An 18,808-nucleotide genomic window follows, 5' to 3' on the forward strand; every position below is an offset into this window, starting at 1 on the left:
CTTATGTACAATTACTACCAATAATATAGCCATCCTCTTTGCAGAAATCTATACAGTTGTCCCTTCACATTTGCAGCTTTTACTTTTGCTGATTTGATTATTTATATTTTTGATTAATCTGTTCTCTCTAGGAATCTCAAGGTTATCCAGTGCAACTCTGCCAGACGTTGACCATAAAGTTCTGCTGGAGAACCTAAAAGTTCCTAGAGAAAACATTTCTCTGGGCATTTGTAGGTCCTCCAGCAAGATAATCGACTTTTAGGAGACGTTGATCATAGAGTTGCACTGGAGGACCTGGAGATTCCTAGAGAGGTATTTCTGAGGTTTAAAAAGTAGTATTTTTTATTTACAGTTGTCCCACATTCAGGGGGATCCTTCACCCCTAACCCCAGTGAATTTGCAAGGATCACTGTATGTGTTTTTATCTAATTCTGGTTATTGTTGTTTCTGTAGATAATATACTTGTTAATACTGAAAGCAATCTCATGAAATTTTGAATGGAAATTCAATAGTGTTTAATATTTTTAACAATGTTGTTCAAGAAGTGAATGTAGCCCATAGCATACACATATTGGCCAAAATTGGAAAACCCAGTCTGTATACTGTATGTGTCCAAGCCTGTTCTGTTATCCGAAAAGAAGGGCATAGATAGCAGGGCTAAGTTTGTATGGCACATCAGCCTTTGGTAACATGATGCCTACCAGATGTATTAGACTACAACTTCCATCATCCACAGAAAGGGATGGCAGGAGTTATAGTCCTATACATCAGGAGAGCATAATGTTGCAGAAAGCTATCCCACTTAGGCATTTAAAATATTGACTGCCAGTATAATGTAATGGGGTATATTGTGTTTGGACTATGGAGATCTAGGTTCAAATGTCTGCTCAGCCAGGAAGCTCATTTAATGAGGACTTTTTCTTAACCTAACCTAATTTGGAAAGCAGTTATTCATTCATTAAATTCAGTACCTTGCATGGAAAATGTGTAAACCACCCTTCCATTACATTTATATTGCTGCGTCACAGTAGATTGCAACAATTAAACACTGAACAATTCCAAGAAAGAAAGAAATCAAGATAAAAAAAAGGAACCTGAAAAGCCACCACATACAAATGATCTGCCCAGCAAAGTGGAGGCTTACCAGAACAGGAATATTTTAACTAGTTAGCAAATCCTAGGGAGACATGGGGTGCAAGAAATCTCACAGAGTACCCACAAGATGGAAGGACAGACAGACAGACAAGATGGAAGGACACACACACACACACACACGGCACTTTCTTTAAATGAAGTTTGCCATCCAAGACTAAAATACAGAGAGGGAACTTTCCAATAGATCGTACAGTGCATGCAGACTAGTACAAGTGGAGGTGATCTTTTAGGAACTCTATCCAAGCCAACACTTTCATTTGTATCTGGGAATTGGACTGGGTAGTAGTGCAGACGTTTTAGTCCAGACATAATGCAATCCCATGGGTGAGTGCCAATGATCACCTTTGCTGATATCTGAACCAACAGGATTTTTCAAAGTTTCTTCAAAGGTAGCTCCATGTAAAACTTGTCGCAGTAATCTAAACTGAGCGTAACTAAGGCATGTGTTACTTAGATCAGATCTATTCTTCTGAGGATAAAATGGAGAAAGCTACTAGATGAAAAAGTAGAATAAAAATGGAATAAATAATTTTTAAAAAGAAAAAAAAACAGAACTGTTGCAAAATCTGATTAGCAGTACAGAAGTTGCTGGAATTATTGTGGCTCTAAAATGACTTTTAAGCTTTGCTTCAGCTTATATTTTAAAAGTGTGACACTTCCATTTTGCTTTAAACATCAGTAATACCATAGAAATAACAGGTTCAACTTCTGCATTAAACATAGTGACTTGTTTTTCTAAAAAAAAACTATGCATGCTATCTGCCTGTAACCTAGCAATGTAATTAGAGAACTGGTTGACAAAAATAAGTGCAGTGAATCATAGGGTATATATGATCATCATGCTGGTTGCTTGTGTTATTGTGCGAAAGTGCTCCTAAATGTTTTGCTATGCCCATATGTCCAATTCTAGCTCTCTGTAATGCAGTTTATGTTTCAGCTGTTTGTTGAAGCTAATTGTGTGCTCTCATCAAAGTGAGCAGAGGCAGGTTCAGAGACTGAATTCAGTAAAATATTTGCAAATGTGACTGCACAGTCTGATCCTACATTCTGTTCAATTTAATAAAATTCTTGGGAGCACAAAGAACATGAGATTAAACTTCAGATAAGAAGTTAATGCAGCATCCCCGTTCCCCCCACTCCCCCTTATTGCATCTATAGTATTTAGGGGAGGGATTCAGGCTACAGTTCCCTTCAGGGCTACACACAAGAGGAGGTGTGTGATGTGTTTGTCTCTTATGCTTCAAACAGTTCTTTCCCATTCTTTTTCCCCACTTACTCCCCAGAAAAGAACCAGACTCTTCAGTTGGGGTGCCCTTGGTTGATTTGAATGTGAGATTGTTTGATCACTGCTAGATTAAACCTTTTAAGAAAACAGATATCAGGGTTAGGGAAATTTTGTTTAAATTGTATCTTGATCTTTGGCTGTGGTCATTTGGTTCTTTCCCAGGAGTGGGGGGAAAGGGCGAGGGAGGAGTCTTGAATTCTGCTTCAGATCTTTCTTAAGCAGTGTTTCGCATGAATCCTGCGTTTAGAGCCCCTAAAGGATTGTGCACACATGTCAGAAACATTTGCAAAACCTTACATCTTTTGCAAGTGCACAGCTCTGGAGCTCTCAGAAGAGTCCAGGACAATCACAGAATGTTGATTTCTGTATGACTCCTCTGCCTTCCGGCACTAGCCCAGCAAATACCTCTTGCAGGAGAGAAGGTGGAGGTGGCCATCATTCCAGATGTCCAGCAGAATATCCATTCCTCCAATGCAGAGTATGGGGTGACATGTTCCATCTTCCCCATTGGGGAAATGACATTATTTACCTGTTCTGTACTGGTGCATAGACCTTGCAACACTTTGTCTGTGCCAAATGTACTGCCTGGCTTCATTACTGGTTGCCTTTTGCTGGGCAATCAAGAGCTACTTGTTTCAGGAGCCATTTGGTTGTTTGTTGAATTTTGTTTGTAACTTTATCTCCTCATTTAAAATAGTAGACTAGAACAGTAAGTTTACATTCAAATAAATCAATAAATCAGAAGACAGCAATAGCTGGATGCTTGCTTGACAGAGAGACTCTTGTGCCAGAGAGGCTGCTAATGATTACTGTTAGTGGAATAGCTTTCATTTTTGTTAATAATAATAAAATGTATTTATATCCCACCTCTCCAATTGGATTGAGGCGGCTTACAACATTAAAACAACATTAAAATGCATTAAAATACCAAATAATCATTCATCTCATAAAAGCCTATAACCTAAAAACCCACCCACCCCAAATTTAAAATAACATTCCAGACTAAATGCCAATAAACAAGGTCAAGCAGGTAGGCAGTTGATGGAACAGACAAGTTAATCTGGGAAGGCCCTCTAAACCTTCCAGAGACTACTGTTGCAGTACCAGATGCTTGTATTGTGATCATGACAACATTAGCTAACTCAGCATGATCGTTTCTAAGTTTTAATGATGAACAAAAATTCCATGTTTTATAAACTCCTGCATACAATATCCAATGTTAACTAGTATGTTCTGATTGGATATTGTTATTAACATTTTTCGCTTGGTATGAGGTCACATTAAGCAAACTAACTGGCAATTTTAGTATAGAAATCTTGAATGCTTACTTCATTACATTGCCTTATGGTTTCTAAGCCTTTTGTGTAGTCATAATTTCTCAAGTATATCATAAAAGAAATAGAAACCATATATACAATAAGTAATTTTAGACTATTTTAATCGAAAAGTGGTGCATTGTTCACCAATTTGTTATAACACTGAGTATATTTTGTCTTATTCTAGGTTATAGAACTAGCACAAATAAATACCACCTCGGTCTCAAAAACCTGTAGCCTTTAAAATTATTTGTACATTTTTGCATTCGTTTACATTCACAGAACATTTTTCACTTACCCAAAGTTGTTAGTCAAACCTGTTGAACCCAATATAATATTTTAGTCATTAAGATTTAGGTACATCACATCTACACATGCTGTAGGGTATAATAGTTGAGTTCTGAGCTAGCAGAATAGACTATGGTGCACAGCAGGTGAGGGAAGTGCATATTTGCATCCTTTCACTAAAATTTCCCTTTAAGCTGAAAAATCATGAATTTTCAGTTTAGAAGAAGCAGACTGTGTCCCTTGCCTGTTGCCTTAGAAATTATTTTTTCACACTAGGAAAAAAATCCTAAAATGACCTCCTGCTGCCTGTAGCATTCATTCTGACACCTCTGGAGTCTATTGGATGTGTAGACAAGGCCGTATGGTCTCTGGTCTAAAGACTGCAAGTACTGTACCATTATTTACTGACGGCAAAGCCCTATTGGGCTTTCAAAGAAAGCTAAGTAATGAGTCTTACTGGGTACTGCATTCATATGAAAATGTTTGTCAATGCAGCATTTCCATCCCTTCTCCTTTAAGCTACTTTGCATCCCTCCATGGCAGTTAAAGTGGTCTCAGACTGGATTTTTTCTGCTGTGTGGATACTTTTTCTTTTAAAAAAAATGGAACTTAAGATTGAATTTTCTATTTATAATATGTCAGAAATACAAACGTAAAAGAGAGAGAGAGAGAGAGAGAATCTAAAAAGTTGAAATGATCATACTCCTAACATGCTTTAAGCAAGAAATTGAATTGGCTGTGTGTATCTCTTGGTGTCTTCATGGTACTCATTATGTAAGGAAGGCAGCATGGTGTTTCCTATTTTGACATAATGGTTAGCACTTACTAAAAAGGTGCAGGAATATTTATAAAAGGTTAATGTACTTTGGAAATGCTTGATTTGAAGAAGTTAAAACTTTTTAACTTTCTGAATGTAAGTTTTAGAGACGTGATAAATCTGACATAGGCCCATTACAGGTATTTGTAGAAATCATAGTTTGCTGCTTTGTTAAGTACTGTAGGTGTAACCTCTGCTTCCTCCCCCCCCCCCTTTCTGCAACCTACAAAAGGCAGGGAAATATGTTTAAATTATCCATAGTTCCCCAAGATGCTCAGATCATCAGAGAACACTGGGACAAAAGATCAGTCCAGATCAAACCATGTAACCCCTAACTCGTTCTGACATTTTAAGTTAAACTCTATAACACTTGAGAAATCTGCTTTCCCTAGGTAAAACAGATGAGGTGAAAGCTAACCTAAACAACATAGACTAGCAAACCAATACTCATCATCATCCTGTCCTTGAGCAGATACAAGAGGTTGGATTCTGCCACTCTGTAGTGATTGAAGAACTAGGAGGTGTTACAACCGCCGCTTTGCGGCGGTCTGCCGGCGCTGCTCTTTGCTCCGCGAGGGAGTCGCAGCATACAAACCATGCGACTCCCTCGCGGAGCAAAAAAGAAGCTCCAAAATGGAGCTTCTTCCTGCGGCGCCGTTATGATGTCGTGAGCGCCCATGGTGCACCCGCGACGTCATAACCGCCGCGACCTTTTTGGACGCTATGCGTCCAAGACGTAAACATGGCGGCGGCTGTATGGAACGGCTGCTGCCATTTGTCACAGACTGAGTCTGTGATAGAGAAAGGGGCATCAAGAAGAGACCCCCCTTTTTAAAATGGGACTCCTGAGGGACGTCCGAAATGGCGGTCTATAACCCGCCTATGTATGTGTGCAAATGCCTTTCTCTGTCCATTCTGCAATCAAAAGTATGGGCAACATCTGGCCTCCTGGTTCTTATTGTAGCCACACCTTCTCCATTTACTACCCTAATCATAGTATGTTATCACTTCTACCACTGCTGGTACAAGTACACGGTTGAAATATGTTGCCGCTGAAAAGCAAAAAGCTCCTTTCTTCATCTTTTCTGCAGTCTACAGTTCTCTCTGCTGTGAGAGGTCGCTTGGGCACATTCCTGTTCCATAGAGAACAGTTGTGCCCCATGGCTTTAGGCCAAAGATCCCTGGCATGTGTCATTTAGGTACTTTTGCATTGTTAGATGCATGTAGATCATGGTAGATAGTAACACTTGGGTTGAAATCTTGGCTTGTTCCTAAAGCATAGTTTAAAGCAGAAATGGGCCTAGTTTGGGTCTCCATGTATTGTTGGATTGAATCTCCTGACATTCCTCACCATTGGCTGTGTTGTCTAGGATGGACGGGACCTGCAATCCAACAACACCTGGAAATCTGCACTTTGCTCATCTCTGGTTTAAACACACAACAATTTCACGAGTTGAGGCATCCACAGCTCATTTAAGATCTGTGGTGGATACTTCTGATCTCCCAAGAGGAGAGTGTGAGCCTGAGGCTTGTGCCGTATTGTCTACTATTAAATATCTGAAAGTCCGCGCTCTAGAGTTCAGAGGTAATACTGGAAGTGGGTAGCACATGCAGCCTTCCTCCCACTCTGAACGTTTTTTACCATGTTTGGAATAACTTCGGACAGGATTGTATTTTACTGGCTGCTGGCATATCACTTTTTAAAATCTGAAGTTTATGCTTCATTCATTATCATCTCTGATTTGAAGTGTCTCAGTAGCCCATATCTAACAATTCTGCTCATGAAGAGTAAGGTTAATGGAAGGATATAGAAGCAGCTGTGGTTGCTTTCAGATTTATAACTTTTTCTCTGAAAAGAGAAAGAATAAGGAAATGTTAAGTTTAAATCTTTAGTTGATCATAGTGTACCAAGGAACATCGTGAAACTTGGTCAAGTTTTGGAAAAAAACCACCTACCCCCAGGTTTCGCTTAAAGGTTATGAATGCAACTTTGATAAATAACTTCCCTGATTTGCTGTTATAAATATTTGCTCCTGCTGCATCTGAATGTCAGGTGGGACTGTTTATCCCCAGTGGAGTAATGGCTGTGGTACGACCACACTGTAAAAGAGACGGAACACTTTTTTCTAAAGGGTATAATAATGCTTTAGGGAAGAAGCATGATGAACCCATATTAGGTACAGGTTAGTCCATTATATCCCTATTTAAATGTCAGTATTTGGCAGGCAGCTTTGATTATCATTTTTTTATTTATATTTTTAGTCTCCTCAGTCTACCTGTTCTGGCTCTGTTTAAAAACATAGCATACTTCAGAATTTGTATTTCAAATATTCTTTCTTCTGAATGCACATGTGTAGGATAGCATTGTTCAAAATGCAACAGTAGTAGGGCATTTAATATATAATAATGCTCATGTTAAATAGAATTGCTCAAAACATTCCCCAGTGGGAAGTGAAAGGGGACCTCTCTGGTTTTGTGCACTTCTGGTTGTACCTCAGTGGTCTGTGCAGCTGCAACTTGTTTGAACATCTTTTCCCAAAGGGCTTTTATTTTCTCACATGAAGCAGCTACAGAACTTGGAAACATTTCTTTTTGGACTACAACTACAACTTCCAGAATCCCCAAGTCAGGGGACAGGGCGGTTGGGAGATTCTGGATGGAGTGACCCTCAAAAGTAACTTTTCCAGTCTCTGAGCAGCTGTGGGTGGATTCGGAAGAGGAGTGTGGGAGCACACTGGGATTGTTAAACCTCCACCTTATGTTGTTACCTCTCAAGAAGAAAAGCAGCGTATGTGTGTGAGCATGTGTGTGTGTGTGAGAGAGAGAGATTTTGGACAGACTTCTAGGCAGTGCCCTTCTATCTTCCATTCAGTCTGAAGCTTTCCATGCTAGGAAAAACCTAGGGGGCAGGTCATAAATGCAGCACCTGCCTCAAATCACATAGGGTACAAGAGAAAACTCACCAAGGAAAGAGACTGTGTGTGAGCTACACAAGTTATTTATGGTGGCTGAGATGCCCATTAAATGGGTAGAGAGATACATATACAAATGATACTGGAAAGGAAGACTGAAGCTGATGGTGGGAATCAGTGCTATCTTCCTTTCCCAGCAGGTTTTTCTCACTTTGGAATACAAAATTATGCTGTTGGTGGTATCCTGAGTGCAGTCCGAAGAGTGAATGCAGCGTTTGTGTGGCAGGGGCTTCTTGGCTTTCTTTCTTTGGACATAGCCCATGCCTCATGGGTCTCTGGGCAGGAGGCGCCTGGATATTGAGGAGTTTTCTGGAGCATTATCCCCATGAGAAGAAAAATATTGCTTGCCACCACTGCTGTGTGCATGCAGAAGCCTCTTTTTGAAGGATAGGCCGGGGGGGGGGGGGGTTCTAACTCTTGGTCTTCTCTATTAACAGACGCTTCCATTAAAGCCATGGCTTCATCCGTCTATGGCACCTGACCCAGTTCCGTGCAGCGACCAGCAGGGCTAGAACAAACTGCTCCACTAAAACTAACTCTGCCATTTCCAGGGACATCCTAACCACATGTTTGAGCCAGCGTATCCCGGGGGCGGGTTATAGACTGCCGCTTTGAGGCAGTCTGTCGCCGCCGCCGCCGCTTGCTCCATGCGGGAGCTGTAGCAGCCACACCATGTGGCTCCCGCGCGGAGCAAAAAAGGAGCTCCAAAATGGAGCTCCTTCTTGCGGCGCCTCTATGATGTCGCGAGGCGCCGCTGGCGCATTCGCGATGTCATAGGCGCTGCGACACGTTCGGACGCTATGCGTCCGATACGTAAAGATGGCGCCGGCTGTGTGGAACGGCCGGCGCCATATTGTATGGACAGAGTCCGTATTAGACCCAGGGGCGTCTAGAAGAGACGCCCCTTTTTTAAAATGGGACGTCCTGCGGACGTCCCAAGTGCCGGTGTGTAACCGGCCATTGTCTCTAATTTTTTGCCCTAAAGTGCATGGGTGTAGCCCGGTCTGCCATTTCAATTCTCAGAGTCTTCGTCTATAAGTCTCCTCCGAGATGTTCAGGGGTATGCAATATCACCTCTTTCACCTTTTCGTAGCTCTGGGCTTTTTCTGAGAGTATCAACCGCCTCTTGGGCAGGACCTGTCAAACATGGAGCTAAGATTAGGGACACTGTTCTCTGGTCTAGTGGGCCGCCTCCACAACCCGTTCAAAGGTATTTAAAAATGCCTCCACATCATCCTGAGGGCCCATCTTCATCAGTTTCAAAGGATTTAGACCCATAGCCCACAAAGCAGTTCCCTCTTCTGACCCTTCTGTCTTGGGAGCCTTTAACATTTCAGCCATCTGGGTTATTAGTCGCGATTGGGCATTTTGCTGGGTGACATATATCTGGTCTAATACCTGTAATTGGTGTGCTGACACCTGCTGCATTAATTGTTTTTGTTGCTCTGCGAACTAAGCAAACAATTGTTCTTGAGTAGAAGGAGGCCCTGCCCTTGGGGCAGTGCCCGCATTCTCCACTAGTGTGGGCGGGACATTAACTCTCTGAGACATGGCTGCAGCACACATGCAACCACTTTCGGTTTCAGTTACAATAAAGCACACTAGCCAGCGTTGAATGCTCCAAACTTCAAATTAACAGCCTAAAACAACAGCTTAAGTCTCAATCAGGAGAACAAATGGGCCTCAGTTATATCACTGAAGGTACACCCGTATAACTTCCAAGGGTTCTAGTTACTTCACTGAGCTCCGGGTTCTTCCTTGGTATAGCCCCCCCGACATACAGTGCACCCTTGGCTTATGTGGGGGATCTGTTCCAGTCCGGACCCCTCGCGTAAGCCAAATACCGTGTATGCTCAAGCCCCATTCAAGTGAATGGGGCTTGTGCATGTGGCAAATGGGACGCTCTGCCCCTTGCGCCCCACACGCTCCCGTGCAGCTCTACACAGTTTTGCACATAAACTCAGCCGCGTATAGCGCTTCCAAAAATACGTAGATTGGACCTATGGAGTGAGCAATCAGTTTTAACTTCATCCAGTTTACAACTCTTAGGTGACAATTTTTAAAAATTTAAGGAGTCTTTGCTCACATGGAATTTCCCTCACGGATTTCAGTTATATATAAAAGATTATGAAGCCTCATAGCAAGAAATCTAGTATTCTCTTTGTTCACTATGAGGCAATGTAGATTACAGTGAAAATACTGATGATTGTCATTTATTATTTAATTTACAGTATTTTTATCCCTCTTTTTCTTGGACTCCAAGGCAACTTATAAAAAGATACAAAACAAATACAGAAAAACATTGCTAAAATGTACAAAGACATCACTAAAAACATATTATTATCTCACGAAGCATCCAGACTTTATGAAATGAATGTTCATGCATTATGAAGCAATGCTATATATTAATAGTAAAGTAGCTATATAAATTTAGCATGTAGCAAACAATTTTCTTATTTATGATTCATTTGTTCTTAAATTATTTTAATTGGTGTTTTAAATGTATAATTTTAATAGTTTGGGTTTTTGTTGTATGCCTTCAAGTCCTTTCTGATTTATGGTAACTCCAAGGCAAGCTTATCATTCTGTTTTCACGGCAAGGTTTATTCAGAGGGGGTTTGTCTGCTGCTGTGGCTGAGAGCGGGTGACTTGCCCAAAGTCACCCAGTTGGTTTCAGTGGCCAAACAGGGATTCAAACCATGATCTCTAGAGTTGTAGTTCAGTGCTCAGATCTCTTCACCACACTGGCTTTATAATTTTGATATCATAATGTAATTACTCTGATGAATGTAATTGTATTTTAATATGTATAATTGTATTTTATTGGAAACATTTAAATTACATTGGAAGGAAAATTTCCCTGCTATATATTGCAAATGTTTAGATATGGAATTTGGATTGTTGAACATATAATGAGAGAGGGAAAGTTGCATCAGAACACTGAGGAAATGTGACTTGGGGTTTGTTGGGTTTTTTGCGAGGGGGTGTCCTAGGTGAGGGAAAGCTGATATGATCAGCTTCATATTTTCCAAGTGTTGTACCACTTCCTTTAATACACTTCTCTTATCAAACAGAATGTCCTGATCAAAGAAACTCCTATTTTCTTAGTAATGCCATACACTTACGAGATATGTTTTGTGTTAATATTTTATTGATTGGTATTGGAGTGATTAAAATTTGCTCAGCTTCAAGGCTGTTCCTTGGAAAATACACACTTCTGTTCTTCTGTTTCTGGCATTAAATAACATTGGTTGGATTTCAAGCAGAGTTTCCCAGCCAAAACAAATAATACTATTGAAGTGACATTTTATTTTCATAAATGAAGAGGTGAAACTTACTTTATAAGAGTGGGAACAACCCATATGCTTCATTGCATATTTATTCACTGATAGTCCATATATGTGACATAACAAGGATTTTTTAATGACATTCTGTATTTACCAATTAGTTTCAAAGTTATGATATGTCAAGAGAACGGAATGGAATGACACTTGGTTAACATTTTGATGTTGTAGAAATATGCTTGACGGCCTAAAGAGGGATAAATATAAAAATCATATAAGACACAAAAATGTTCAGTCAAATTTTTTAGAAGTATATTTATAACGGAAAGTATAAATAGTGCGTAACCCACTGGCTTCTAATATGCCTTTCAGATGTGAACTTGGATAGACAGGATGCAACTGTACAAACTGGTTAGACCATTCTAGTAGCTTAAGAGTTAACAGCCAGGATGTTTGCATCCTGTTTCTGGCTCCTTCACTTTTTCAATTCATGAGTGTTTTGGCTTGCTTATGAACTGTAATTTACTAGTTTGCAAAGTTCCTGTTCCTGACTCTTGCAGCAAAGAGAGAGAGAAAGAGAGTTTCTATAGTAAATTATACTGGATCAGTTTGCAAATGTTTTGAGATGATGACAGATTCTCAAGAAAGAGTTAGTTGAAACTGGAAAAAAATAGTTCTGTTTTGCCAAAAAATTGTAAAAGATAAATTTCCTGAAAAAGTGTAGTTCTTTTTATACAGTATAAGCATCCTTGAAGACAAGTCAGAAGCTGCAGGTAATGCAGAATACAGTAACTAGATTGTTAACTAGAGCATCTTATAGAAACTGTAGCATGTTGGTTTTTAAAGGAATTGTTTGGGCTGTCAATACATTTCCTGGCTGAATTCAAGCTTCTGTAAGGCTGGCACAGGTGAGAGGATTTTTGATTGCTGCTCATCCAGTTGCTCAGTTGCTGCTCCCAACATTATTGGCTGCAAAGAGAGCAGTGACCAAGATTGTTTTGAATTTGCATGCAGTGGTTTAGTGCTTAAGATGCCAATTCTGACGATTGGAAGGTCAGAAGGTTGGCAGTTCGAGACCCAAGTGCTGTCTGACAGAGTGAGCTCCTGTCATTAGTCCAAGCTTCTGCCAAGCTAGCAGTTTGAAAGTATGCAAATACAAGTAGATAAATAGATACCACTTTGGTAGGAAGGTAACAGTGTTCCATGTACTCATGCTGGCCACATGACCATGGAGTTGTCTTCGGACATCACTGGCTCTTCAGCTTAGTAACGGAGATGAGCCTCACCCCTTACAGTCAGTTAGGACAAGACATTCATGTTAAGGGAAACCTTTACCTTACCCTTATAGTAGATCTATATTAAGAAAGAGGTGTTGGGGGGGGGACTAGGGTTGTCACCCAAGAGAAAAGAGGGCAGTAACCCCAAAAAGTTGGGGACCACTGGCTTAGGGCCTTGATAACTGAAGGAGTGTGTTTTTCTGTGTACACTTCCAAGGACAGATCTGCTGGAAGGGTTCCCCTCTTTGTCCCAACAGTGGGAGTAAGACATAGGGATATGGGAGAGGGCCTGCTCTGCTGTATTGCTCCATTTCTGGAGTGTCCTCCTTGTGAAGGACTGACTGGCACCACCTGTTGGCTTTTAAAAATTGGCTTTTATCGAAACCTTTGGAGGCTAACTCTTCGGCCCAAAATCTTTACAGGTTTTTCCTTGTTTTCATCTGTTATTTGTTCATCTTCAAAATATGTTTTTACACTGTTTAAAAAATTTTCTCATTGCTTTACATTTAAATTGTTCTAAATTGTTTAAAATTTATTTCATCCATACAACACTCAAATCCTGTGAGACAGGATAGGATATAAATATTTTAGTACATATCCATTTGAAACAGAAAAAAATGCATGAAGGATCTAAAACTGGTTTAACTTACAGGGGCTGCTACTTTCTAACTGTTTGATCAACAAGGTAATTTGTCACTTGTTTCTTTGGAGCTGTCTGGTGGTTTATTACAAGTTTGCCATATGGCTGTTGCACTGTGTAGGGTGAGAGATTAAATAATTAATATTGAAAGTGCAATCTGTCAGGTAAAAGCTGATTGAATGAAATACACACCCTAAATATCAATGCAATTATTATATCCTAAAGTTAAAAAAAAGCCAAGCCTGTGTGAACATATGTGCCCTCAAATTGCCTGTAGACTTATGACAACCCCATGAATTTCATCGGGTTTTCTAAGGCAAGGAATACTCTAAGAGGTGGCGTTGCCAGTTCCTTCCTCTGAAATGTAGCCTACAGTACCTGCTATTCATTGGCAGCTTCCCATCCAAATAAAAGTCTACCAGTGTCCAAAAATTTCAATGCCATCTTTTAGAAACACCATGTGCTTCAGTTTTTATTGCACCATCCCTCCCTCCCACACGTTTGGTGTTCATTTAAGATTTCCTAACCATTTGTCAGAAAAGGATGTGTGAGAATTGCTTAACTCTTCCAACATTTAAATATTTATCAATGTTTCTTCTTTTTGGTTGTCTCGTGTGAAATGTAGACTAAGAGATCTTTAGGTTAGGGACCTGGTTGTTGCTTTTATTACTCTGTCAAGCATGGCATGATGCTGTATGAAAAGAAATAAAAAATGTGGCCATTCTTTTGAAGTTTATATAATTCTTTTCAAGTGTTTGCAGGCATATAGTATTATATCTCTTCCATAAACTTCATCCCACTGTTTCATTCTAGACTTATTATTTTATGGTGTGTGAGAAATGCACATGGGCACTTTACCTGCACTGCTCTTTACCATATGTTAAATATTAGAAAGCATGAAATGTGATTTACTCCCAGTCTGCATCTGAAGTCTCCCATTAGATACTCCTATCTAAAAAAGGTTTAATGACTCTTGTTCTGGCAACATACCTTACAGTCTTGGACATGGATTTCACTATTCTGGAAACGGTGGAAATCGATCTGGAAGAGAGCTCCTCAAAACTACATAGGCATTAGTTTGTAAACTGACACTTCAGATAGTTTTAGGTAGCACCTAATATTATTCAGGCTATACCATATTGACAAAATGTTACCTCTTTTATGTGAAAGGAGATGCAGGAATAGAGAGCTTTATTCCACATGTGAGGCTATATTTAAACAAGAAAGTATTTAGCAGCAAGTATTCAGCACCATAATTTTGAGATAGTCCAACAATATATTGTACCAGAATGGATGCTTGATTTTTTATTATAAAGATATTATTTTATTGTTCCTGGAAATAACAAAATACACTAGAAGTAAAAAATATAACAAAAAGAGCAAAATTGGACATCTTCATTTATTGTCTTTGCAAAACAGTGAATCTTCCAATCTTAAGTGTTCACTTTTTCACTTCAATGTGTGGTTTTGATCATCTGCAACTAGTTTCATTGATAATAAGTGCAACATTTTGCATTATATCTGTATTCTTCTTGTAACACACCAATCAGATTTGAAATTCTGCTCTTTGTATTTCCATCATGGCACCATTTGGGGAGGGGTTGTAACATTTATAGTCTACAATCAACAAAGAAAAAGAACAGAAGTGCAATGCGTACGACTTTGTTGTGTTAACTTTCTAGTTGAAACAAATTCTGTTGCAGTGACATAGAAGATTAGGCTGGTCAGAATTTCTGTCGTTCTTAGAGCTAGTTTCATGTTGTTTGCTATACCAGCTAAGTTTTAAATATACTTCTGAAACTTCTCAGACTTAACAGGTGGTTAAGAAAAAAAAACACAGTACCTAAGCAGTTATTTTAAGAAATAACCAAAGTTCAGAGTAAAATAAAGGATTTTGTTTTGGGTTTTTTCTTTGTTTTTTGATGGACTGGAGAAGACAAGGATCTTGATAGATATCTAGTAAAGGGGCATTCCAGAGTTCCAAGAGCCACCAAAAATGTGTATTAACAGGTTTTTCATTGCTGTTGGTGAATTTGTGGTCTCTTCATACAGCAACTGACGTAAAGCCCTCAGGATTTCTTAGGCACCTTGCGCCATTCCTTCCCATTGAATAGAGTACTCTAGCTCTTTCACAGCCCTAGTTCATTTCAGAAGGGTGTGTGAATGCAAACTTTCTATTGGATTGTGCTGCATGGATCCATGCTGTCCGTTTCTAGCATTGCACCATCTTTAATAGTGCCGCAAAAAAGCTGTTCTTCCTGCCTCATGACTAGACTGCTTCTGTAGTTGGTATTCACTGTGACATGAGAGTAGGGAGCTGGTGGGTTTCATACTACGTACTTGGTAGGTTTGAGTTTCAGGGATGAGGTTGAAATACAAACTAGATTTTTAACTTTTGCTCTGGATTAAATGATGGTCTTTTACAAACACTATTAACCCTTCCTCAATTTCCTTTTTAGACAGTGTTCTTTACTCTGTCAGTTAGTTTTACAGGATATACTTCATCATATTAATTCCACATTGTATCAACAAACTTCCTGAGAACTTTGCATGCTCTATTTCCAATCTCTATGGTCTTCAGGTGGCAGAGAGTCAGTAACAACTCCCTCTAGGTTAAGGCCTATGCTGCAGCAATGGTCACAAATGAAGCATAGGCATGGTTTAATCTGATGGTCCTTGGGCAGTGTGCTGCTTTGTGCCCTAACAAACATGGTGTCCAGGTGAGCCTTTTTTCTATTTCTCTCAGAGAAGAGTGAAAGAAGCTCTTGTTGGTTGATTGATAATCCCACTGTATATGCCAGAAATTGAATATAGTTGGATTATTTATTTATTTATTTGAAGTATTTATACCCCGTATAATCCTGGTCTCCTAGAGTCTTGGTTCAACACTCAAACCGCTACACCATATTGCCTCTCAGCACTGCTTTTGTGTTAGTGTTTATCTTGCTGGGAGGCAAACTGGTCATTATGTGGAATGTGGCATAGTTATAATTCTTGCTTTTCCTACAGTTCTTAACATTTGCTTCATTAACAGTAGAGTAAATGGATGTTGTTGTTTTTTCATGTTTTCCCCTCAGAACTTTGGAAATGCCAATTCAGTGACTCTGCCAGAGACGTTGTTGTTTGTTTCAACTCTTGACGGGAGTTTGCATGCAGTTAGCAAGAGGACAGGGTCAATTAAGTGGACATTAAAAGAAGGTTGGTATGGTAAATGTCATCTTGTCTTCTTTTCACTCTAACTTTGATAACTGAAAAGTCAACATAATGTTGGGAGACATTTCAAATATTAGAAAACATAACTACTGTCTGAATAGGGTGACCTTTTCCCCCATTTTACTTGGACATAAGCCCTATTGATTACAGTGGGTTGTATCTTTAAGGCAATGTGCACATGAGTTCAGCTGAATAGCGAAATCATATGCGTGTCTAGTCAAGAAGTAAGTCTCATAGGTAAATGTGTATAGGATTGCCTGCTGAGTCTATGGTCCTTTTCTCAGGGCAACTCATCTGCAGAAATTACAGCAATCTCTGTTGGTTGGTTTTTAATAATCCAGTTTGAGATGGTTTTAACTACTCTGGCTCAGTGCTAGAGAATTCTGGGAACTGTAGTATTGTGAGACATTTAGCTTTCTCTGTGAGAGAGCTCCAGTGCCAGACTAAATATCAGTTCCCAGGATTTCCTGGAAACAAGTCAAGGCAGTTAAAATTTTCGCAAACTGGATTATTTCTGTAGTATATTTTGGACCATAAACATCTAATGCATCTGAACATTTAGCCAATTTAAGGTTGAACAGACCATTATCCTTGTGGATAATTATAATTATTTTGCAGCTTAATTCCACTACAGTGTAACATAAACAGCCATCATGTGTATAAAATCAGCCACCATTTAGGTACAGTATCATGATCTATGAAGACTGTCATCAGAAGCCTACAAGGAAAACATAATCAGTTGGCTCTTATTTCAGCCTGGGTGAATCTGTTCCTAGGCTTTGTATGTCTGCTGTCTTTATGTGCTAGAGAGTCATGTTTAGACTCTGCTTCTACCTGCCAGTTGGTGTGCTGCTTGGCAAAGGACACTCTGTCCTGGTTGCTATTCTTTCGCAATAAGGAGTGTGGGAATCTGCCATCTGGATATTCCACAATGGGTAAGAGATCTATTCCTTTAGATAAAGAGGGCTTTAATTTAAAATAAGTTGACATATTTAAGTGGACTTTTTAGGATAACTCACTTGTGAGCTCTACAGTACAGGGAGTTTATATTTAACTATGTTGCATTCATTGGTGATTTTGATGAATTGTTCGTTTAATTAACAAATATGATTGTCAATGATTATGTAGATGCTGCAGACCATCAACAAACTTGAATGGACTTGTGTTTTTTCAGTCTAAAGCTAATTTTGGATATGTCAAAGCAAACCTCAGTTTTACCTTTTGTACTTCATGCAAACAAAAATGGCTTGAGTTCAGTTCTTGCGAACTGATTGCACATGAAAGACTTGTGTGAAGCTGATGCACTATATCATGAATTAAAGATAAATTTTAGTGTGAAACTAGTGGACTTGTGCAGAGGCACTTGCCCCACTTTTCTCCCTACTCTCCCTACTCTCCAGCAGACCCATGAACTCCAGAATCTACTCCAGTGGGGCTCCAACCATCAGGATTAGCTTTTGAAAATGCACAAGTTCTGCTGGGGGAAGAAGGAGCTGAATGGCTGAAGAGATCAGGAACCATTCAGTTGACAGAAGGAGTTACTTAGTAAATTAGTAAACACCACAATTAGTGAATACTTTTTTGGAAGTGAATACATTCAACCTTCCTAATTCCACAGATTCTGCATCCTCAGATTCAGTAATCCACAGTTTGAAAATATGTGGGGGGGGGGGGGGGGGGGTCCAAAAAACAAACCTTTATTTTGCCATTTTATGTAAAGGAAACATTTTATTACGCCATTGTATATAATGAGACTTGAGCATCCATGGATTTTGGTATGCACGGGGAGTTCTGAAACCAAACCTCAGAGGATACCAACTGTTTACTCACAGGAAAGGATGCTCTGGGTTTTAGCCAATGTAAAATGGAGTTGACCGTGATTATTTGAAAGGTCATTATCTTCTCAGTCACAATGTCAAAATGAAAGAAGCATCATTATGTTATTTTTTTCCAAGCATAACTTTTTTTACAATCACTAGAAAAATACTAAATGCATACTTGGTACAGTTAAAGTATAAAGATCACAAACATACAACATAGGTAAAATAAAATTAAACTCAAACTGCAGACACATTTCAGCCTGATAAGGCTTCTTCATCACTTGCAAGTTAAATAGCATAGTCAGTAATTATATGGTAATTAGGTAGGGAAGCATCATGCTGACCTTTGCCTCAGGCAGCAAAATATCTTGAGATGTTCCTGACACCCTTTGAGAAGCACCCTCAGTTTTCTTATTAACAACTGCTCATCTGTATATTGATAAACTAACTCTGGCATGTTCTAGACTGACTTTTTATTATCTCATATTTATGCAAACTCTTAGAGGACTAAGTTTAATAGTTATGTATGGTATGGTTCTTCCAGAAATATTTCATATGGCAGTATCCAGATTAGCTTAAGAATATAATATTGCAGCCGTTCAAATAGTAAAATAAATGCTAAATGAATATCACTTGCAAAGCAAAACCCACTGGTGGTTTTGACTCGAATGGTTCAAAAAATAAGAGACAAAGAGATTCCTTTGAGGAAAGCTTTTGAACTTGTAGATAGCAGTGATATGG

At 39.3% G+C, this 18,808-nt stretch overlaps 1 protein-coding gene across 1 annotated transcript in view; it reads left to right on the forward strand.

The window, feature by feature from the left end:
- The window catches only part of ERN1 (endoplasmic reticulum to nucleus signaling 1), a 76,878-nt gene that overhangs the window by 6,385 nt on the left and 51,685 nt on the right, over positions 1–18,808 (forward strand). Inside the window, exon 2 of the mRNA XM_042451719.1 lies at positions 16,112–16,232. Coding sequence (XP_042307653.1) covers positions 16,112–16,232 — 121 coding nt within the window. The remainder of the gene's footprint in view (positions 1–16,111; positions 16,233–18,808) is intronic.

The sequence above is a fragment of the Sceloporus undulatus genome, chromosome 2, assembly GCF_019175285.1.
Source record: "Sceloporus undulatus isolate JIND9_A2432 ecotype Alabama chromosome 2, SceUnd_v1.1, whole genome shotgun sequence".
In the NCBI taxonomy this organism is placed as follows: Eukaryota; Metazoa; Chordata; class Lepidosauria; order Squamata; family Phrynosomatidae; genus Sceloporus; species Sceloporus undulatus.